The sequence below is a fragment of the Anolis sagrei genome, chromosome X (assembly GCF_037176765.1).
Source record: "Anolis sagrei isolate rAnoSag1 chromosome X, rAnoSag1.mat, whole genome shotgun sequence".
In the NCBI taxonomy this organism is placed as follows: domain Eukaryota; kingdom Metazoa; phylum Chordata; class Lepidosauria; order Squamata; family Dactyloidae; genus Anolis; species Anolis sagrei.
This window is the reverse complement of record NC_090034.1, coordinates 101,716,000-101,737,906: the sequence shown is the minus strand read 5'-3', so window position 1 is coordinate 101,737,906 and position 21,907 is coordinate 101,716,000. Positions and strand designations below refer to the sequence as shown.

Below are 21,907 nucleotides of genomic sequence, written 5' to 3'. Positions count from 1 at the left end.
TAGGTCAAAACCAGCACCTTGAATTGTGCTCGGAACTGGACCGGCAGCCAGTGGAGCTGACACAACAGGGGGGTGGTGTGCTCCCTGTATGATGCTCCGATCTGGCTGCCGCTTGTTGGACCAGTTGAAGTTTCCGAACAGTCTTCAAGGGCAACCCCACGTTGAGTGAGTTGCAGTAGTCTATTCAGGATGTAACAAGAGCGTAGACCACCTTTGCCAGATCAGACTTCCCAAGGTATGGGCACAACTGGTGCACAAGTTTTAATTGTGCAAAAGCACTCCCGGCCACCGCCGAGACCTGGGGTTCCAGGCTCAGCGATGAGTCCAGGATCACTCCCGATATCTAAGGCTGTGAATGTTTCTTCCAGCAATTTTAACCCCAGCCTTGCATTCGTCAGACATGTTGTTGCTGTTCATTCGTTCAGTCGTCTCCGACTCTTCGTGACCTCATGGACCAGCCTACGCAAGAGCTCCCTGTCGGCCGTCACCACCCCCAGCTCCTTCAAGGTCAGTCCAGTCACATCCATCCATCTTGCCCTTGGTCGGCCCCTCTTCCTTTTGCCTTCCACCATTGTCTTCTCCAGGCTTTGCTGTCTCCTCATGATGTGGCCAAAGTACTTCAACTTTGTCTCTAGTATCTTTCCCTCCAGTGAGCAGCCGGGCTTTATTTCCTGGAGGATGGACTGGTTGGATCTTCTCGCAGTCCAAGGCACTCTCAGCACTTTCCTCCAACACCACAGCTCAAAAGCATCTCTCTTCCTTCGCTCAGCCTTCCCTAAGGTCCAGCTCTCACATCCGTAGGTTACTACAGGGAAGACCATGGCTTGGACTAGGCAATGGATCTTTGTTGCCAGTCTGATGTCTCTACTCTTTACTATGTTATCGAGACTGGACATTGCTCTCCTCCCAAGAAGTAAGCGTCTTCTGATTTCCTGGCCACAGTCTGCATCTGCAGTAATCTTTGCGCCTAGAAATACAAAGTCTGTCACGGCCTCCAAATTTTCTCCCTCTATTTCCCAGTTGTCAATCATTCTTGTTGCCATAATCTTGGTTTTTTTGACGTTTAGCTGCAACCCGGCTTTTGCGCTTTCTTCTTTCACCTTGATTAGAAGGCTCCTCAGCTCCTCCTCGCTTTAGGCCATCAGAGTGGTGTCATCTGCATATCTGAGGTTGTTAATGTTTCTTCCACCAGTTTTCACCCCAGCTTTGCATTCAAGCCCCGCACATCCTCGCATGATGTGTTCTGCATACACGTTCAAAAGGTTGGGTGAGAGTATGCAGCCTTGCCGTACGCCTTTCCCAATCTTGAACCAGTTTGTTGTTCCGTGGTCAGTTCTGACTGTGGCTCCTTGGTCCTTGTACAGATTCCTCAGGAGAGAGAGAAGGGGGCTTGGGATGCCCATCCCACCAAAAACTTGCCACAATTTGTTATGATCCACACAGTCAAAGGCTTTAGAATAGTCAATGAAGCAGAAGTAGATGTTTTTCTGAAACTCCCTGCCTTTCTCCATTCTCCAGCGGATATTGGCAATCTGGTCTCTCGTTCCTCTGCCTTTTCTAAACCCAGCTTGAACATCTGGCAACTCTCGCTCCATGTCTTGCCGGAGTCTTCCTTGCAGGATCTTGAGCATTCCCTTTATGTCATCAGACATAAACATTAGTAATTTGTATCTGAATATTCAGTAGAGGAATAATAATAACTACATTTGTATTTGAATATTCCAAACAGTCCCATGAGGCCTGTCCCACCACATCTAAGCCAGAGCGGGTCTCTATCCCCATGGCAACTAAATCGAGCTGAGGCGGGGCCCAGCTTCGTTCTGATTGGCTCGCGGACGAAGCTTGGCGTTAGAACGCTTTGCCATTGGTCGGGCTCAGCCGAGTCACGTGAGAAGCCAAAATGGCGGCGCCCGTGGGGCTCTACCGGGGCCTGGGGAGCCGCGGCCTAGCGCTGTGTTGGGGGCGTTGCTCGTGGCTCCGGAGGGCCCCCAAATGGAGCCGCGCCGCCTCGGCTGGAGCGAAGAGCCGCCTCTACGACCACGCGAAGGACGGGTGGACGGCGAGGCCGCAGATCGACGTGGAGGCGCTGAAAGTGCGGCTGGAGGCGGCTGAGAGGGAGCTGGAGAGCCGCAAAGGGCCCCTCCGGGCACACGACCTCCGCCAGATTGTAAGCTGCTCTCGCCTTTGCTCGTGGGGGCTCCACACCGTAGGATTACTGCGGTTTGATACCACTTTGCCATGGCTCAGTGCTTTGGGATCTGTCCCCTTCACTGAGAGTTGTAGTTTGCCGAGGCACCAGCCCTCTTTGGCAGAGAATCATAGAATCAAAGAGTTGGAAGAGACCTCATGGGCCATCCAGCAGAGCAGCCTTCAATAGCCCGCAGCTCCGCCCCTGTCAACCACCTCCACCAAGTCTGGCCTCCTTAATGAGAGCATTCAACACACACACCCCCAACTTGGTTGCTTCACTACATTGGCTATTGCTGCAAGTAATGACAGTGTGAATAAATTGTCAATATTTGCTTGAGATAGTGCTTGCAGTTCCGGAGGGACTACGTCTCATAGACTTAGCATGGGGATTTGGTTAACCAGTTAAAATTCATGAGTAAACCAGGTTTTTTTTAACCTGAAAAAATGGGGGGGGGGGGTTGAACCCCTAACCCCCCCCCCCCCCCCCCGGGCTACAGACTCCAAGATCTTTTTCATATGTACTGTTGCCAAGCCAGGCGTCACCCATTCTGTACATTTCATTTTTTCTGCCTAAGTAAACTATCCTACATTTCTCCTTATCTAAATTCATTTTGTTAGTTTTGGCCAGTCAGATTTCTAATCTGTTAAGGTTGATTTGAATTTGGATCCTGTCCTCTGAAGTATTAGCTGTCCCTCCTATTTGGTGCCTTGTAAAAGTACAACTCCCAGTCCCCCCCCCCCCCCCAGTGTCTGAAGTCTTTTAGAAAATGATCCAAGCACACAAAGCTGATTCCTCTTCTATTGCTTTATTTGTTTTTTTAGATTTGTGTGTATGTGTTAGGAGCAACTTGAGAAACTGCAAGTTGTTTCTGGTATAACATATTTATTTAGGTGTAGTAGTTTCATGTGTAGGATCCCCTGGTGGCGCAGTGGGTTAAACCGCTGAGCTGCTGACCGAAAGGTTGCAGGTTCATATCTGAGAAGTGGCATGAGCTTCTGCTGTCAGCTTCTGCCAACATAGTAGTTCGAAAACATGTAAATGTGAGTAGATCAATAGGTACTGCTCCAGCGGGAAGGTAACGGCGCTCCATGCAGTCATGCCGTCCACATGACCTTGGAGGTGTCTATGGATAATGCTGGCTCTTCAGCTTAGAAATTGAGATGAGCACCACACCCCAGAATTGGACACAACTAAGGGAAAATCTTTACCTTTGCCTACTTTCATGCAAGAGGACACATGCTGCTGTCCGCTTTTTCTAATCTTACAAATCTAGAGTTGGGATGTCATTTTGTAATTCCTTTCACTCTGTTGCTTACCAGCTCGCTGTTTGGCAGAAACTGGTTGAAGTGCAAGAGGAGATTGTAACAGTCGAAGCCGAAAAAAACAGAGTTGCTGAAAATGTGCGGAATCTTGTGGTAAGCTCACGAGACAGCAACTGTCATGGAGCAATCCGTGAGATATTGTCACTGTTGACGAAAAAGTGTAACTAAATGTAAAAAAAATTATAAAACTGGATGAACCTCCCTTTCTTGAGACTGCATAGATTTTGTTTCAAACATGAGAATTGTCAACCTGAATTTATTTTGTGTTTGGAATTGTGTGCTACATGATTACCATAATGGCAATTGTTACATTACTTTAGATTTGATGTAAATAAATTGTAACTTACTGTTTTGTCTTCTTTGTAACTTACTGCTTTGTCTTCTTCTTTTCTTCCAGAAAGGTCAAGAGAGGAATACTTTGCAATCAGTAAGGACATATCCTTTCTTTCCTATGGTTCTCTATATGTTGCATTGCAGCTTCTGGCATGCTTTTGTTTCAATGGCTCCAGGGAGTTGTAGTTCAGCAACAACCGACAGGCTGCATGATTGCTATCCTGATTTATAGACTTAAAGCTGATAATAAATGTAATTTCTTATGGCAGAGATAGATGGGGATGAGTTATGCTATTTCTTTGCATATATAAGAATCCAAGAAGGAGCCTTATTCGATCAGGGCAAAGATCAGTGCTCTCTTTTGCGACTTCAGTGGCTATGCTTCTTGGAGATTCTAGTAGTTCTGATCCCAAATAAACAAAACCACGTTTTTCCAGCTTTACTAAAAACCTGTTCAGTCCAGCATCTTATTTCCCATGGTGTCCAATCAGCTGTCTTTGGGAAGCCCAGAAAAAGGACTAAAAACCCTCCTGCTCTCTTTCCAAATCTACTAGTACTTAGAATGAGGAAAGTAGTTGTTTGTATCCAGTTGATTTAAAATTTTCTTTATTTAAGTTGTAGATTCTCAGCACTCATGAGGCCAATTACTCTGAGAAAACTCTTTGTTAACTGGGTTGTTGTAGGTTTTTTCGGGCTACATGGCCATGTTCTAGAGGCATTCTCTCCTGACATTTCACCTGCATCTATGGCAAGCATCCTCAGAGGTAGTGAAGTCTGTTGGAACTAGGAAAAGGGGTTTATATATCTGTGGAATGACCAGGGTGGGACAAAGAACTCTTGTCTGCTGGAGCTAGGTGTGAATGTTTCAACTGACCACCGTGATTAGCATTTGATGGCCTGGCAGTTGTTTGGTGTGGCTTGTTGGTGCCTGGGGTAATCTTTTGTTGAGAGGTGATTAGATGTTCCTGATGGTTTCCTCTCTGTTGTTTTGCTGTTGTAATTTTAGAGATTTTAAAACTGGTAGCCAGATTTTGTTCATTTTCATGGTTTCCTCCTTTCTGTTGAAATTGTTCACATGCTTGTGGATTTCAATGGCTTCTCTGTGTAGCCTGACATGGTGGTTGTGAGAGCGGTCCAGCATTTCTGTGTTCTCAAATAATATGCTGTGTCCAGGCTGGTTCATCAGGTGCTCTGCTATAATATTCAAGTAGCTCTGTGTTTATATATATTTTAGATACACAGGACTCTGTTGCCATTTTCTGGGTTGATTTGCCATCTTCAAATGATGCATTCTGGAGTCATTCCGTTCTACTGGTTGAAGTAGTCTGCAGTGCCTTTCATGTTCCTTGATTCGTGTTTGGGCAATGTTGCTGCGTTTGGTGGTTCCTATGTAGACTTCTACATGGTACACGGTAGACTCCTGCAGAAGTGAGAGGATCCCTCTTGTCCTTTGCTGAACGTAGCATGTGTTGGATTTTCTTGGTGGGTCTGTAGATAGTTTGTATGTTGTGTTTCCTCATCAGCTTCCCTCTGCGGTCAGTGGTTCCCCTGATGTCTGGCAAGAACCCTTTCCCTCTGGGTGGATCTTTGTCTTGACTCTCGTGGCTTGTTCTCGGTTGTCTTGCAGCTCTTCTGATGTCTGAGGTGGAGTCTCCATTGGCCTGGAGAGCCCAGTTGAGGTGGTTCAGTTCATCTTAAAAGAGGTGGGCTTCGCAGATCCTTTTGCATGGTCTGCCAAAGCTTTAATGGGGCTTCTTTTTTGACTTGGGTGATGGTTGGAGTTTTTGTGTAGATATCTATCTCTGTGTGTGGGTTTTCTGTAAATGGTGTGACCCAATTGTTGATCTGGTTTGTGGATGACTAGGACATCTAGAAATGGGAACTTTCCTTCATTTTCTTTTTCTATGGTGAATTGGATGTTTGGGTGGATGCTGTTAAGGTGGTCCAGGAACCTGTTGAGTTCTTCTCCATGGCTCCAAATGGTGAAAGTGTCATCCACATATCTGAACTATAGAGTAGGCTTTTTTTGTTGCTGTTCTTTGTAAACTCTTTCCCTCAAGAGTTATTTTTCTTTTTTAGGCTGTTGTTAAACATTTGAACCAGAGCTCTCTTCTTAAATCCAAGCAGGCAAGATTCTGATGGTATTTCTCCTCTCTTTCTGCCCAGCTCCCTCTTTACAATGCCTTGCGAAAGCAAGGGCGGGATCTCCGCCTTCGTCTCAATGCCTTGCGTCAGGAGGAGATTGAACTGGATGAAAAATATTACCTGCTTGCCCTCCAGCTGCCCAACAGGACCCATCCTGATGTGGTAAAGACACTCATACAGAGATGCAGCATCGAACTTGGAAGATTGGAGGGCTCAGAATGGGGGAGGCATCCTAAAACCTTAGGGATATGGCCAGGAAAATCTTGAAGCACGCCTTTGCTTGAGCATACTTGCTCCATTGAATTAAAAGCCATAACCATATTAGTCTGGCTAAGTATGCAAAGGGATATTGTAGGCACTTCAAGACTAATTGAGGAAAAAGAAGTTGGTACATAGGCTTTCGTAGACCTAAGTCTATTTCTTCAGATGCATTGAGTCCTAGGCCTGTCTTTTAATTATAACATTAGTTTGGATTTATTTTTAAATAGTTGAAGAAATTACATAGAAAAATAACACAAATCAACAAAATCATTTTTGTAGCTCAGTTTAAATCAACTTTTATGCTGATTTTAAATATGTCTTTTTTTTTTTCCGTCATATCAACTTTTAAAAATATGATGAATGGTACATTACAGCTGACTACTATAAAATCCGCACATTTCACATCATATTAGTGCAACACAAGCTAAAAAATATTTTTCATCCGGTATAATTTTAGGTCATTCTTATAGAGTTTTTTTGCATTGAATTCAGATGTGTTTATTTTTTCTCTATCATATGTAGTTTTTGCAATGAGGCTAATTGAATAATTACTACATTCAGTTCTTGTGGGTTTTTTCGGGCTATATGGCCATGTTCTAGAGGCATTTCTCCTGACGTTTCGCCTGCATCTATGGGAAGCTTCCTCAGAGGGTGAGAGACCTCACCCTCTGAGGAAGCTTGCCATAGATGCAGGCGAAACGTCAGGAGAAATGCCTCTAGAACATGGCCATATAGCCCGAAAAAACCCACAAGAACTGAGTGATTCCGGCCATGAAAGCCTTCAACAATACATTAATTACTACATTTATGCACTGATATCAATTAGATTCTGTTGATATCAGTGTGTAAATGCATTAATTATTTGATTAGCCTCATTACAAAAATTACACGTGATAGAGAAAAAAATAAGCACATATCTGAATTCAGTACAAAAAAACTATAAGAATGACCTAAAATTATATCTGATGAGAAATACTTGTTGGCTTGTGTAATTTTATGTGTGTCTTACAGTTGTAAAATAAATCTGTGAGTTGTACTTTCCAAACCCAGAATTTATTTATTTACAACATTTATATGCCGTCCTTCTCATAAAGTAGTATATTATTAATAATATAAAGTAGTATATTATTAATAATATATGAGATAATATAGTATTATTAGCAACCGAAAGGTCGCAGGTTCAAATATTAATAATAATATATTAAACAATAATATATTATAATATATTATGATATTATATAGTATTTGCAACTGAAAGGTCGCAGGTTCAAATATTATTAATAATACATTAATAATATATTATGAGATAATATAGTATTAGCAACTGAAAGGTCACAGGTTCAAATATTAATAATAATAATTTAAAACATAGATACATTATCATATGTTATGAGATAATATAGTATTTTTAGCAACCGGTGGTGCAGTGGGTTAAAGCGCTGAGCTGCTGAACTTGTTGACCGAAAGATCGCAGGTTCGAATCCAGGGAGTGGAATGAGCTCCCACAGTCAGCCCCAGCTTCTGCCAACCTATTTATTTATTTATGACATTTATATGCTGCCCTTCTCACCCCAAAGGGGACTCAAGAGTGGCTTACAAGATATATATAAATACAATATATTATATTATTAGCATAGCACAATATCAGTATTATATATTACTATATTGTACTATACCATTATATTGTAATATTATTAGTAATATTACATGTAACATAAAATATATAATTATAATATCATATTATTATATTATATTACATTTTAATATTATGAATATCATATGTATATACAATATATTATATCATATGTATATACAATATATTATAAATATAATATATTATAATATATAATATATTATATATTATTATTATATTATATAATATAATATATTATATAATATATTATATATATATATATTGTATATTATACATACCATATATTATATTATTAGCATAGCATAACATCAGTATTATAAATTACTATATTGTACTATACCCTTATATTGCAATATTATTAGTAATATTAGATATAATATAAAATATATTATTATTAATAGTATTAGAATAGGAATAATTTGCCTTCTTTTTGTGTTCTTTACCTGCAGCCAATTGGAGACGAGTCCCAAGCGAAGGTGGTGGAAACAGTTGGATCAAAACCAGGTGAGAAATACAAAAGAGGATGCTGGCTTTGCAGAGGGTGAGGACAAGGCTGCCAGACTTTCTTCCTTGGTTGCTGTGGACTTTGCCTTGATTTTAATGCAGTGGGGAGCCTGTGGATTGCAAGCAGGCCTGATGTCAGGATCGTTGTATCAGCCTGGGACCGGCCGCTTTGGTTCTCTGCCATAAAGAAGGGAAATGGGGGAGACTGGGTACAGTTGGGGAAGGTAGTGTAAATAAGACATCTGTTTTGTCTGCGCGATCTTCCGGAGAGGCCCTTCTCTCGCTCCTGCCCCCATCGCAAGCACGACTTATGGACATGAGGGAAAGGGCCTTCTCTGTAGTGGCCCCTTGGCTCTGAAATTCGCTCCCCAGATATATTAGACAAGCCCCCACCCTGGCAGTCTTTAGGAAGAGCCTGAAAACTTGGCTTTTCCAGTGTGTCTTCAATGACTGAATGTACGTTAACTCTTGACCAAACACCGCATAAAATGCCCTCAGAAGCACATCATTTTCTGGTACATGTAATTAAATTTTGCCTTATCCCCGGATCCCCTGTCCAGATATATTACATTGCCCTATCACCCAGTGGTTTTAAATTTTTAATCTTTGAAACTGGCCCTGCCCATTGTGATCATTTTAGTGTTTTATTTATTTATTTATTTCGTGCATTTCTGCCCCGCCCTTCTCAACCCCCGAGGGGGGACTCAGGGCGGCTTACAAAGGCACAATTCGATGCTAGCATAAACATAACAATGGATAAAACATGTAAACAGCAATTATAACAATTAAGACAGTCAGTTTATACATCAAAATCAATAAAAACAATCTAATGCTCAGTGTTCGCCATCTCAGAGTCCACATTGTGAAGTACTATCGATTCTGGTCGTCATTGTCCTTATCTAACCGCCAGATTGCCCGAAAGCCTGGTCCCACAACCATGTTTTTAATTTCCTTCTGAAAGAGAGGAAGGATGTCGATGACCTAATTTCTCCAGGGAGTGAATTCCACAGGTGAGAGGCCACCACAGAGAAGGCCCTGCTCCTCGTCCCCACCAATCTCACTTGTGATAGAGGAGGGGTCGAGAGCAGGGCCTCCCCAGAAGATCTCAAACTCTGTGGTGGGACGTAGAGGGAGATGCGTTTGGAGAGGTACGCTGGGCCGGAGCCGTATTAATGTTCTGAGTTTATATTGTTGCGCCGTTTTTTTATATTGGTTTTGTATTTTATGTTATTGTATTTTTAATTTTGTTGTGTTTTTGTTTAATACTGTGTTTGTACTGATGGGCGTGGCCTTATGTAAGCCGCCCCGAGTCCCCTTGGGGAGATGGTGGTGGAGTATAATTTATTTATTTTTTGGTCGTGTCAGGAGCGACCTGAGAAACTGCAAGTCGCTTCTGGTGTGAGAGAATTGGCCGTCTGGAAGGACGTTGCCCAGGGGACGCCCGGATGATTTGATGTTTTGTCATCCTTGTGGGAGGCTCCTCTCATGTCCCCGCATGAGGAGCTGGAGCTGATAGAGGGAGCTCATCTACCTCTCCCTGGATTTGAACCTGCGACCTGTCGGTCTTCTGCCGGCACAGGGGTTTAACCCACTGCGCCACCGGGGGCTCCGCAAGGTATAAATAAAGTATAATAATAATAATAATATTTTTGTGAGGGAAATTGAAATGTAAGTTAACAGACTGTGGGCACAAAGTTTGACCACCAGGGGGCGGATGGGAGTTGGGACTGATATATACAGGAAGTTTGAGCGAGGAAACTTTAGAACTGTCTTTGTAGGATTGTGGAAAGAAATATGAAAAAAAATGTCTCCAGCGTTTTATTGTTGTGAGCTTGATTGAAACTCCAAGATCATTCAGAGTCTGACACCTGATGCTACATTTTGCAGCCCCCAGGCTCACATGAAGCCTCCTTGCACAGGAAACAGAATATTTTGGTCTGCTAGATCCACTTACCTCTCCTTTAACAGCTGGATAGGTTTTATGTATTGTTGAAGGCTTTCATGGCTGGAATCATTGGGTTGTTGTAGGTTTTTCCGGGCTATATGGCCATGTTCTGGAGGCATTTTCTCCTGGTGTTTCGCCTGCATCTATGGCAAGCATCCTCAGAGGTAGTGAGGTCTGTTCTAACAGACTCTTGAAACATTCACACCTAGCTCCAGCAGACAAGAGTCCTTTGTCCCACCCTGGTCATTCCACAGATATATAAACCCTTTTTCCTAGTTCCAACAGACCTCACAACCTCTGAGGATGCTTGCCATAGATGCAGGTGAAACGTCAGGAGAAAATGCTTCTAGAACATGGCCATATAGCCCGGAAAAACCTACAACAACCCAGTGGATAGGTTTTCTTTTCTTCTTTCTTGGTTTCATTGTTTCTCGTATCTCTATTCTGTTTTTTAAAACAGTATTTGACTTTGAGGTGAAAGGCCACCTGGAACTTGGAGAAGAGCTGGGAATCATAAGGCAAAGGTTGGTAGTAGAGGCTGTTGTCGTGGTAATGGAGGATTGCTAATGAAAAACAAAACTGTTGTCGAAGACTTTCAGGGCTGGAATCACTGGGTTGCTGTAAGTTTTTTTTTAGCTATATGACCATGTTCCAGAAGCATTCTATCCTGACATTTCACCTACATCTATAACAGGCATCTTCAGAGGTTGTGAGGTCTGTTGGAAACTAGGCAAGTGAGGTTTATATATCTGTGGAATGATGTCCAGGGTGGGAAAAAGAACTCTTGTCTGTTGGCGGTAGGTGTGAATGTTTTAATTGGTCACCTTGATTAGCATTTAATGGTCCAGCAGTTTTCAAGGTGTGACTTCTTACTGGACAAATTCCTTTCAACAGAAAGGAAGAAACCACAAAAGTGAACAAAATTAGGCTACCAGTATTAAAAAAATCTAAAATCATAACAGTAAATAAAGACAGGGGAGCTCCAGACAAAAAACAGTGAAGAACAGCTAATCACTTCTCAACACAGGATGCCCACAGGCAATACGAAGTCACACCTTGAAAGTCACACCATTACATGCTAATCAAGGTGGCCAATTGAAACATTCACACCTACTTCCAACAGACATGAGTTCTTTCTCGCACCCTGATATACTGACTGTCTTAATTGTTATAATTGCTGTTTACATGTTTTATCCATTGTTATGTTTATGCTGGCATCGAATTGTGCCTTTGTAAGCCGCCCTGAGTCCCCCCTCAGGGGTTGAGAAGGGCGGGTAGAAATACGCGAAATAAATAAATATATACACCCCATTTTCCTTGTCTCCAAGAGACCTCACAACCTCTGAGGATGCCTGCCATAGATGTGGGCGAAACGTCAGGAGAGAATGCTTCTGGAACATGGCCATACAGCCTGAAAAACTTGCAGCAACCCAAAAACAAAACTTTGCTTCCTTCATCCCACTCTAGTATTTTGTCCGGTATTCTAAAAAGGAACTGTAGGGCCCAACATACATTGTAGAGAGAGAAAATACAAAGCAGGAGCACCATCTACTGGCATAAAAATATATTTGAATATTCACTTGCCAAGAAAATCCTGTGATCATCCTAAGTTAGTAACTACATTGGGTCATCGGATCATAGAGTTGGAAGAGACCTCATGGGCCATCTAGTCCAACCCCCTGCCAAGAAGCAGGAAAATTGCATTCAAAGCACCCCCGACAGGTGGCCATCCAGGTTCTTTGAAAGTTTCCAAAGAAGGAGCCTCCACCATACTCCATCATAAGTGAAAGCGTACATCGGCAAAACAATCCATCTATAATGATGCCTGGTAATTCCAGATTCTGCACGCACCCATTAGTTGATTGTGAGTCTCTTTCCTTTCCAGAGCAGGAATAAATATTTTATATTTTGTTTTTGAGATGGTTAATTTACCCCCTGGACATTTCCCAACACGAAAGCTTTTTATCCTCCTTCTCTAATTTCATAAAAGTCTCTTTAGTGCCTAGGACAAAGCAAGCAGGGCAGGTGGAGTCACCGCTCATAGAAAAAGTTTCCTCTTGCCCTGGGCAAGAACAATTCAACTCTTTCGCATTTGGCAAATCTATATAAATAAAAATGTAATGTTCATTTGTGGGATTAACATAACGCAAAAACCACTGAACGAATTGACACCAAATTTAGACACAAGACACCTATCAGGCCAAGGAGTGTCCATCACTCATAAAAACATTGAAAAACACAGCAGAAGAGACTTAAAAAGCCAAAAAAGCAAATAAAAAACCATTACAACGCATGTGCAAAACCACATATATACACATACACAAATATAAACACACACAAAACACATATACACAGAGAGGGGGAAGAAAGGAAGGAGAGAAGGAGGGATAGAAAGAGGGAAAGAAGGAGTGAAGGAGAGAAGGAAATAAATGTAGTGAAGGAAGGAAGGAGAAAAAGAAATAAAAAAGTGAAAGAAGGAAGAAAAGAGAGAGGGAAGGAAGGAGAGAAGGAACAAAAGAAAGAAAGAGGGAAAGAAGGAGAGAAAGAAATAAAAAAGTGAAAGAAGGAAGGAAAGAGAGAGGGAAGGAAGGAGAGAAGGAACAAAAGAGAGAAAGAGGGAGGGAAGGAAGGAAGGAGAGAAAGAAATAAAAAAGTGAAAAAAGGAAGGAAAGAGTGGGAAGAAAGGAGAGAAGGAACAAAAGGGAGGGAGGGAAGAAAGAGAAAGAAATAAAAAAGAGAAAGAAGGAAGGAAAGAGAGAGGGAAGGAAGGAAGGAGAGAAAGAACAAAAGAGAGAAAGAGGGAAGGAAGGAAGGAAGGAAGGAAGGAGAGAAAAATAAAAAAGTGAAAGAAAGAAGGAAAGAGAGGGAAGGAAGGAGAGAAGGAACAAAAGAGGGAAAGAGGGAGGGAGGGAAGGAAGGAGAGAAGGAACAAAAGAGAGAAAGAGAGAGGGAGGGAAGGAAGGAAGGAGAGAAAGAAATAAAAAAGTGAAAGAAGGAAGGAAAGAGGGAAGGAAGGAGAGAAAGAAATAAAAAAGTGAAAAAGGGAAGGAAAGAGAGAGGGAAGGAACGAAAGAGAGAAAGAGAGAAGGAAGGAAGGAGAGAAAGAAATAAAAAAGTGAAAAAAGGAAGGAAGGAGAGAAGGAACAAAAGAGAGAAAAGGGGAGGGAAGGAAGGAAAGAGAGAAGGAAGGATGGAACCAAAGAGCAAAGGAAGGGAGGAAAGAAACAGGTAGAGAAGGAAAAAAGAAAAAGGGAAAGAGGAAGGAAAAGAAAAAGGGGGAAGGAAGGAAAGAGGGAGGGAAGGAAGAAGAGAAAGAAAGAGGGAATGAAGGTTTGGCTACAGTCACTCATAAAAACACTGAAAAACACAGCGGAAAAAACTTAAAAAGCAAAAACACACACATACACAAATATAACACACACAAAACACATAGCGGCTGAGCTTAAGCAGCTGAGGAGGAAAAGGAAGGGGCCTGAGGCTGTTTGGAATGGTGGGAGTTGAAGTCCAAAACACTTGGAGGGCCCAAGTTTGCCCATGCCTGCCCTTGAGGTTCTCAAGACCTCACAAGAACATCTTCATATCTTCCCTTCTTCTGCTTCTCCAGGCGTTTGTCACACGTCTCAGGTCACCGGTCGTACTACCTCCGTGGAGCTGGAGCCGTTCTCCAACAGGCCCTGGTACAATTTGCACTCAACAAGCTGATGAAAAAGGTACAGACAACGATGCACAACAACTATACAAAGCATCTTTTCCTACTAGAAATCTCTTACGTATTAAGGGGCAGTTCCTTTAGATTTAGTAATACTGTAAAGGTAAAGGTTTTCCAGTTGTGTGCTCAACTCCATTTCTAAGCCGAAGAGCCGGCTTTGTCCGTAGACACCTCCAAGGTCATTTGGCCAGCATGACTGCATGTAGTGCCGTTACCGTCCTGCCAGAGTGGTACCTATTGCTCTGCTCACATTTGCATGTTTTTGAACTGCTAGGTTGGCAGAAGCTGGGACTAACAGTGGGAGCTCATCCCACTCCCCGGATTCAAACCTGCAACCTTTCGGTTAGCAAGTTTAGCAGCTCAGCGGTTTAACCGAAGGCTCCTGGTAATACTGAGCACACAAAACCATGTCTAAAATGAAAAGGTAGGACTGTCCAAGGGGCACCGTGTTGAGCATTTGGAGCCACATTTCCCAATAATCAACAGCTCCTAATCTATATCAATAAAAATATAATGTTCGTTTGTGGGATTAACAGAACTCAAAAACCACTGGACAAATTGACACCAAATTTGGACACAAGACACCTAACAACCCAATGTATGTCCTTCACTCAAAAAAATTGATTTTGTCATTTGGGAGTTGTAGTTGCTGGAATTTATAGTTCACCTACAATCAAAGAGCATTCTGAACTCCACCAAGAATACAGTTGGACCAAACTTGGCACACAGTTCTCCCATGACCAACAGAAAATACTGGAAGGGTTTGGTGGGTATTGACCTTGAGTTTGGGAGTTGTAGTTCACCTACATCCAGAGATCACTGTGGACTCAAACAATGATGGATCTGGACCAAACGCTACACAAATACTCAATATGCCCAAATGTGAACATTGGTAGATTTTTGGAAAATAGAATCTTGACATTTGGGAGTTGTAGTTGCTGGGATTTATAGTTCACCTACAATCACAGAGCATTCTGAATCCCACCAACGATAGAATTGGGCCAAACCTCTCACACAGAACCCCCATGTGGGCCACAGCAATGCGTGGCAGGGACGGCTAGTAATATATAATACTGATATTGTATTATGCTAATAATATAATATATATATTGTGTGTGTGTGTGTGTGTGTGTGTATATAATATCTTGTAAGCCGCTCTGAGTCCCCTTCATGGTGAAAAAGGCGGCATATAAATGTCATAAATAAGTAATAAATAAATGTACTAATGTCAAACTCTTCCTATAGGGCTTCATCCCAATGGCTGTTCCAGACCTGCTTAAAGGAGCTGTGTTTGTGAGTACTCTTTCACTTTTTCTCCCTCTTTGCAATCTGAAGTCTTCTGGGGCATAACATGGGTGCCTCTTGGGAATTTTCTATCCACTGTCCGTTGTGTGCACACTTGTGCACAAGCTTTTTGGGCATCCCTGCTAACTATGAACCTTGCAGCCTGAATGGGAAAGACATGAGCTATGTGGCCTTACGTCTTAGCACTTTCTTGGCATTTACAAAGCCTATGGACTGATTACACTATGTAACACAATTTTTGTTCCTGGGTTATCAATGTCATTTTCTAATTCTATCATCAAACACACTGAAAAGGTTTATTATTTATAAAATATTATTATTTATAAAATTTGTTTTTGTGGGACATCCTGCAGAGATTTGTTTCCTCCCATTGTCCCCTCAGAATTTTAATTATTTATCTTTTTTTAAAAAGGCATTCCAGGAAGTGGTTTAAAATTAACCCAGGTCTTTCCCCAAGCCTCTCGTTGGAGAAATTGGCATTTTGGTTCCTCCCACGCACGGCGCCATAGTTTTTGTTTACAAGCGGGCAACAGGGATTAACATTGCATGAGGAAATTGGGCAACAAAATAATCAATACAAAACAATTAAAATAAATCTCATAAACAAAAAATAAACAATAATAATAACATACAAATATTTAAAAACCGGGCCAAATGTAATAATTTAAAATTTAAAAAATAATGCTGGGCATGAACAAGGTAGGATATAACTAAGATAGGGTTTTCAAAAAAAGATGAGGGCACGCAGGCAATCCTAAATCAATGTTAAAGTGCATTTTGAGGACATATTGCTAAGAGCTTCCCTATGCGGTCAGTGGTTCCCTTGATGTATGGCAAGAACCCTTTTCCTCTGGGTGACTTGACTCTCGTGGCTTCTTCTTGGTGGTCTTGCAGCTCTTCTGATGTCTGAGGTGGAGTTTCCATTGGCCTGGAGAGCCCAGTTGAGGTGGTTCAGTTCATCTTGGAGGAGGTGGGGTTCGCAGATTCTTTTTGTACAGTCTGCCAAGGCTTTAATGGTGCTTTAATGGTGCCATGCATCAAGGGAACCACTGACCGCATAGGGAAGCTGATGAGGAAACACAACACACAAATTATCTACAGACCCACCAAGACAATCCAACCAATGCTACGTTCAGCAAAGGACAAGAGATATCCTCTCACCTCTGCAGGAGTCTACCATATACCATGCAGCTGTGGACAAGTCTACAGAGGGACCACCAAACACAGCAGTATTGCCCAGACACAAATCAAGGAACATGAAAGGTACTGCAGACTACTCCAACCAGAGAAATCAGCCATAGCAGAGCACCTGATGAACCAACCTGGACACAGCATATTATTTGAGAACATAGAAATGTTGAACCATTCTCACAACCACCATGTCAGACTACACAGAGAAGCCATTGAAATCCACAAGCATGTGGACAATTTCAAAAGAAAGGAAGAGACCATGAAAATGAACAAAATCTGGCTACCAGTATTAAAAAGCTCTAAAAATCACAACAGCAAAACAACAGAGAGGAAACAAACAAGGACATCTAATCACCTCTCAACAAAAGTTTGCTCTAGTCAATGTCAGGCCATCATATGCTAATCAAGCTGGTCAGTTGAACCATTCACACCTAGCTCCAGCAGACAAGAGTCCTTTGTTCCACCCTGGTCATTCCACAGATATATAAACCCTTTTTCCTAGTTCCAACAGACCTCACTACTTCTGAGGATGCTTGCCATAGATGCAGGTGAAACATCAGGAGAGAATGCCTCTAGACCATGGCCATATAGCCCGAAAAAACCTACAACAACCCAATAATTCAAAGTGCTGGCTTTAGCCTATAAAGCCCTAAACCAGTGGTTCTCAACCTGGGGTCCCCAGATGTTTTTGGCCTACAACTCCCAGAAATCCCAGCTAGTTTACTAGCGGTTAGGATCTCTGGGAGTTGTAGGCCAAAAACATCTGGGGACCCCAGGTTGAGAATCACTGCCCTAAACTTACCTATCAGAACGTGTCTCCCCTTACAAACCTGGCCCAAAAAAACCTGGCCCTACTTACCTATCCGAACATGTCTTCCCTTACAAACCTTCCAGGAATTTAAGATCATCTGGGGAAGCCCTGCTCTCGATCCCGCCTGCCTCACAGGTGCGCTTGGCAGGGACGAGGGACAGGGCCTTCTCAGTTGTGACCCCTCGGCTATGGAACTCCCTTCCTGGGGATATTAGATTGGCCCCCTCCCTCCTGACCTTTAGGAAAAGAGTCTCTTCAAGCAAGATTTTGGAACCTCATTGTAACCAGATAAACTCAGTATTGTGAACAAATATGGAACGGCTTAACGATGCAAATGGACATGGATTTGAACCCAGAAGTCATTGATTTTAATAGCTTTAAATTGTTTTTATATGAATTTTATTTTGTGATTTAACCTGTTTTAAACGCTGTATTTATGTGTGTTCAGCATCTAATTGTTGCCAGTCTGTATGCCGCCCTGAGTCGCCTTCGGGATGAAAAGGGCATATTCCTGATAAAATATTCCTGATAAAAGTGTGGTAAATAAATAAATAAATTTAAGATAAACATTTTACCCATCACCACACAGAGAATTTAAAAATAAGTCAGGGGTGATTTGAATACAATATTCCTGCTTCTTGGCAGTGGATTGGACTGGATGGCCCATAAGGTCTATTCCAACTCTTTGACGCTATGATTCTATGATTCTAAGTCAATTTCCTGCTGTCTTAGGAATTGTTGGGGAATCTGACACTTTAGAAACAGCAAAATATGTCAACCCCATAGTTAAAGCTTGTGTCGTGTGAAGGGCACAGTGTGTTGCCATTTCTTAAATGTGTAAAAATGCTGGTTTTACTGCAAGGGATGAAGTCTTTTCTCTTCTTACCAGGAAGGCTGTGGCATGCTTCCTGATGCCAGCTCCTCTCAGCTGTACAACATAGACCCATCCCGTTTTGAAGACCTGAGCCTGGCTGGTACATCCGAGGTTGGCATTGCAGGTACAGCCCTACCTCACGGGAAAGTCGTAGCTTGTGCATGGAAGAGAACCTCTAGGCCAGGGTTTCTCAACCTTCCTAATGCCGTGAGCCCTTAATACAGTTCCTCATGTTGTGATGACCCCCAATAATAATAATAATAATAATAATATAAAACTTTATTTATATTCCTCTCTATCTCCCCGAAGGGACTCAGGGCGGATACCATTAACATTATTTTGCTGGGAATTGACCTTGAGTTTGGGAGTTGTAGTTCACTTACATCCAGAGAGCACTGTGGACTCAAGCAGTGATCAATCTGGACCAAACTTGGCACAAATACTCAATATGCCCAAATGTGAACACCGATGGAGTTTCAGGAAAATAGACCATTACATTTGAGAGTTGTAGTTGATGGAATTTATAGTTCACCTGCAATCAAAGAACATTCTGAACCCCACCAATGATAGAATTGAGCCAAAGTTCCCACACAGAACCCCCATGACTAACAAAAATACTGTGTTTTCTGATGGTCTTTGTCAACCCCTCCGATACCCCCTTGCGACCCCCCCCCCCAGGGGTCCCAACCCCCAGGTTGAGAAACATTGTTCTAGAGCAAGCATGGGCAAACTTCGGTCCTCCAGGTGTTCCTACCAGCTGTTAGGAATTGTGGGAGTTGAAATCCAAAACATCTGGATGGCTGAAGTTTTGCCATGCTTGTTCTAGGCAAAAATACACGATAAGCGTTGTAATCCAGCATATTGGAAGGGTAGCAGGGTGAGGAAGGGTGGTTTGAGCGTCTGTATGGAAACAGAGAGGCTTCAGTCAAAGATAAACACTTATTCCTTAGCCAAATTCCTTTCTCCTTTTTCGTTCCCATCAGGGTACTTCATGGATCATGCGGTGGATCTTAAAGACATGCCGGTCAGGTAAGAATTCTCTTTGTGGGTAGAACAATAGAATCACGAGCGAGTCCATGCTTCTTCATTGTAGCGGCTCATGATCACTCCTCATTGGGATATAGTTCTTATTTATCTATTTAGATTAGAAGAAGAGTGCCTTGCTCTCCAGCCCAAAGCCCAGGGGAGAGTATAACTGTCAAATCATGACAGGCTTCCAATCGAAATGAGACATGAAAAGGGAAAGGCAATGGGGAGGAAGACAGTTCTTAAAATCTTTAGGCTGTACTAATGGATATTTTTTTTGGAGAGGAAAAAATACTATTTTTGAAAGAGTATAGGATCACTCCTGGCTAGCTGTAATTAATCTCTTACCTTAGCTGGCTGCCTGAGGCCTAAGGGAGTGGGCCTGGTGAAGCCACGGCATCCATTTTAGAAAAGGGAGACAGGGAGAAGCCATCTTAGGTAGGTTTACATTGTGGGGGTGTGTTCAAGTTTTGGAGGGAAAATAAGAAGGCTAGGATTGGTTAGAAAGATGGGGCCGGAGCCTAAGTGGTCTAGAGGAAAAAGTGTCTTTTAAACTGAGGCTTGAAGTCCCAGTTTTAATCAGTTGGAGTTTGGAACTTTTAGAGAGAAGAAGTGTGGGTGTTAGTCAGAGAGAGTTTGGATTTGAAGAAGAAGTTTGGGTCAGTCTTTTGTATAGTATTCAGAATAGCTATTGAGTAGATAGCTAGAATACTGTTTTGTTGAGCAGCACCCCATTAGTGATCTGTTCAATTCCTAAGGAAGTCTAGTACGGGGTTTTTTGGTTAGATTCCTCAGGAGCATTTTTGGGAGTTACTTTCAGAGATTCATTTCCTGAAGTAATTTTTTGTGGTGGAACTTGTAACCCAGAAGATTTTAATATTTTGACTCTAATGCAACCACAAGTATTTTACAGAAACCATTAAGCATTTGTACCTGAATTATTCAAGCCTGTTCAATAAACGTTCTTGTTATTTTTATCAACTTATACCAGCCTCAGTGTGAATACCTTTGTGGTCAAAGAATTATTAAAGTCAGCTTCACAGTAGCCTCTACAGTGGCACAGTGTGTGTTACAGAACACAACTCTCATTATTACCTCAGCCTGATTAATATTGGAAATGGTGGCAGCGGAATTCATTTGAAGAATCATTTTAAGTCTCTCAGTTCAAGGGGTTCCCAGTTCCTAACTTTTAAATATATGGTTGATTCAGCAACCATACTCCCTCTTCCTTTTGATGGCGTTATAATTTTGGCTGAGCAGCGAGCGTTTGGGATTTATTTTATATATTTATATTTCCCCGTAAATAATTTTAATTAAAAATCTTACTACTCTCGCCACGTTATTATATTTTGGTGAGCTGTGTGTTATTATACTAGCCTTTTGATGGGAAATTGCCAATGAATTCAAACTACAAGAGAGGAGATTCCATCTGAACATTAGGAAGAACTTCCTGACTGTGAGAGCCGTTCAGCAGTGGAACTCTCTGCCCCGGAGTGTGGTGGAGGCTCCTTCTTTGGAAGCTTTTAAGCAGAGGCTGGATGGCCATCTGTCAGGGGTGATTTGAATGCAATATTCCTGCTTCTTGGCAGGGGGTTGGACTGGATGGCCCATGAGGTCTCTTCCAACTCTTTGATTCTATGATTCTATGAATACTAGGTGCTGTTAGCTATACTTTAGAGGAAGAAACTGTCAAAACCACTTCTTGTTCAAGGGCCCTTCCACACAGCCCTATATCCCAGAATAGGCAGAAAATCCCACAATATTTGCATTGAACTGGGTTATCTGAGTCCACACTTAGGGCTCTTCCACACAGCCCTGTATCTCAGAATATCAAGGCAGAAAATCTGAGTCCACACTCAGATAATGTGGGATTTTCTGCCTTAATATCCTGGGATATAGGGCTGTGTGGAAGGGCCCTAAGAAAGCCGTATATGGGATTTATAGAGTCCTTCTCTCTCTTGATTGTCAGCTAATGAACATCTCCTTTTCCCTTGGACAGAACAGTGTGTTCAAGCACATGTTACAGAGCCGAAACAGACACAGGCAAGGATCCATGGGGTCTGTACAGAGTTCATCAGTTTGCAAAGGTAAAGCACTGTGAAATGGAAGGAGTTGTGGGTGTGAGGGAAAGGAATATGGATGCATTTCAAGATGAAGAGGAAGAAAAGGACATTTAGATCCTATGGCTGAAAGCACAGCACAAAGATGATATTATTATTATTATTATTATTATTATTATTATTATTATTATTATTATTATTATGGTGTGAAGCTTCCTCCCTTCACTTCTGAATGAATTTGTAGTTTGTGAGCCATGTTTGGTGCAATCTCATCGTTTTCCATCATTCTGTAGGGGCTTCACTTAATGCAGTGTTTCTCAACCTGGGGATCGGGATCCCTGGGGGAGGTCGCGAGGGGGTGTCAAAGGGGTCGCCAAAAATCATCAGAAAACATAGTATTTTCTGTTGGTCATTGGGGTTCTGTGTGGGAAGATTGGGCCAATTTTATCTATAAATCCCAGCAACAACAACACCCAAATGTCAAGACTATCTTCCCCATAGTCCACCAGTGTTCACATTTGGGCATATGGAATATTTGTGCCAAGTTTGCTCCAGATCCATCATTGTTTGAGTCCA

The 21,907-nt window shown here is 42.2% G+C and overlaps 1 protein-coding gene across 2 annotated transcripts in view; it reads left to right on the top strand.

Annotated features, from left to right (window-relative positions):
- The first annotated feature begins 1,880 nt into the window (after window positions 1-1,880).
- The window catches only part of LOC137094958 (serine--tRNA ligase, mitochondrial-like), a 25,683-nt gene continuing 5,656 nt past the window's right edge, over window positions 1,881-21,907 (top strand). The window contains exons 1-11 of one of the 2 annotated variants that reach the window (XM_067461009.1): window positions 1,881-2,167; window positions 3,511-3,606; window positions 3,911-3,940; window positions 6,013-6,153; window positions 8,356-8,410; window positions 10,816-10,879; window positions 13,960-14,065; window positions 15,310-15,357; window positions 18,261-18,369; window positions 19,229-19,274; window positions 21,271-21,358. In XM_067461009.1, the coding sequence (XP_067317110.1) occupies window positions 1,901-2,167; window positions 3,511-3,606; window positions 3,911-3,940; window positions 6,013-6,153; window positions 8,356-8,410; window positions 10,816-10,879; window positions 13,960-14,065; window positions 15,310-15,357; window positions 18,261-18,369; window positions 19,229-19,274; window positions 21,271-21,358 (1,050 nt within the window). In that variant the 5' untranslated portion in view covers window positions 1,881-1,900. The remainder of the gene's footprint in view (window positions 2,168-3,510; window positions 3,607-3,910; window positions 3,941-6,012; window positions 6,154-8,355; window positions 8,411-10,815; window positions 10,880-13,959; window positions 14,066-15,309; window positions 15,358-18,260; window positions 18,370-19,228; window positions 19,275-21,270; window positions 21,359-21,907) is intronic. The other variant, XM_067461010.1, reaches the window with a different exon arrangement.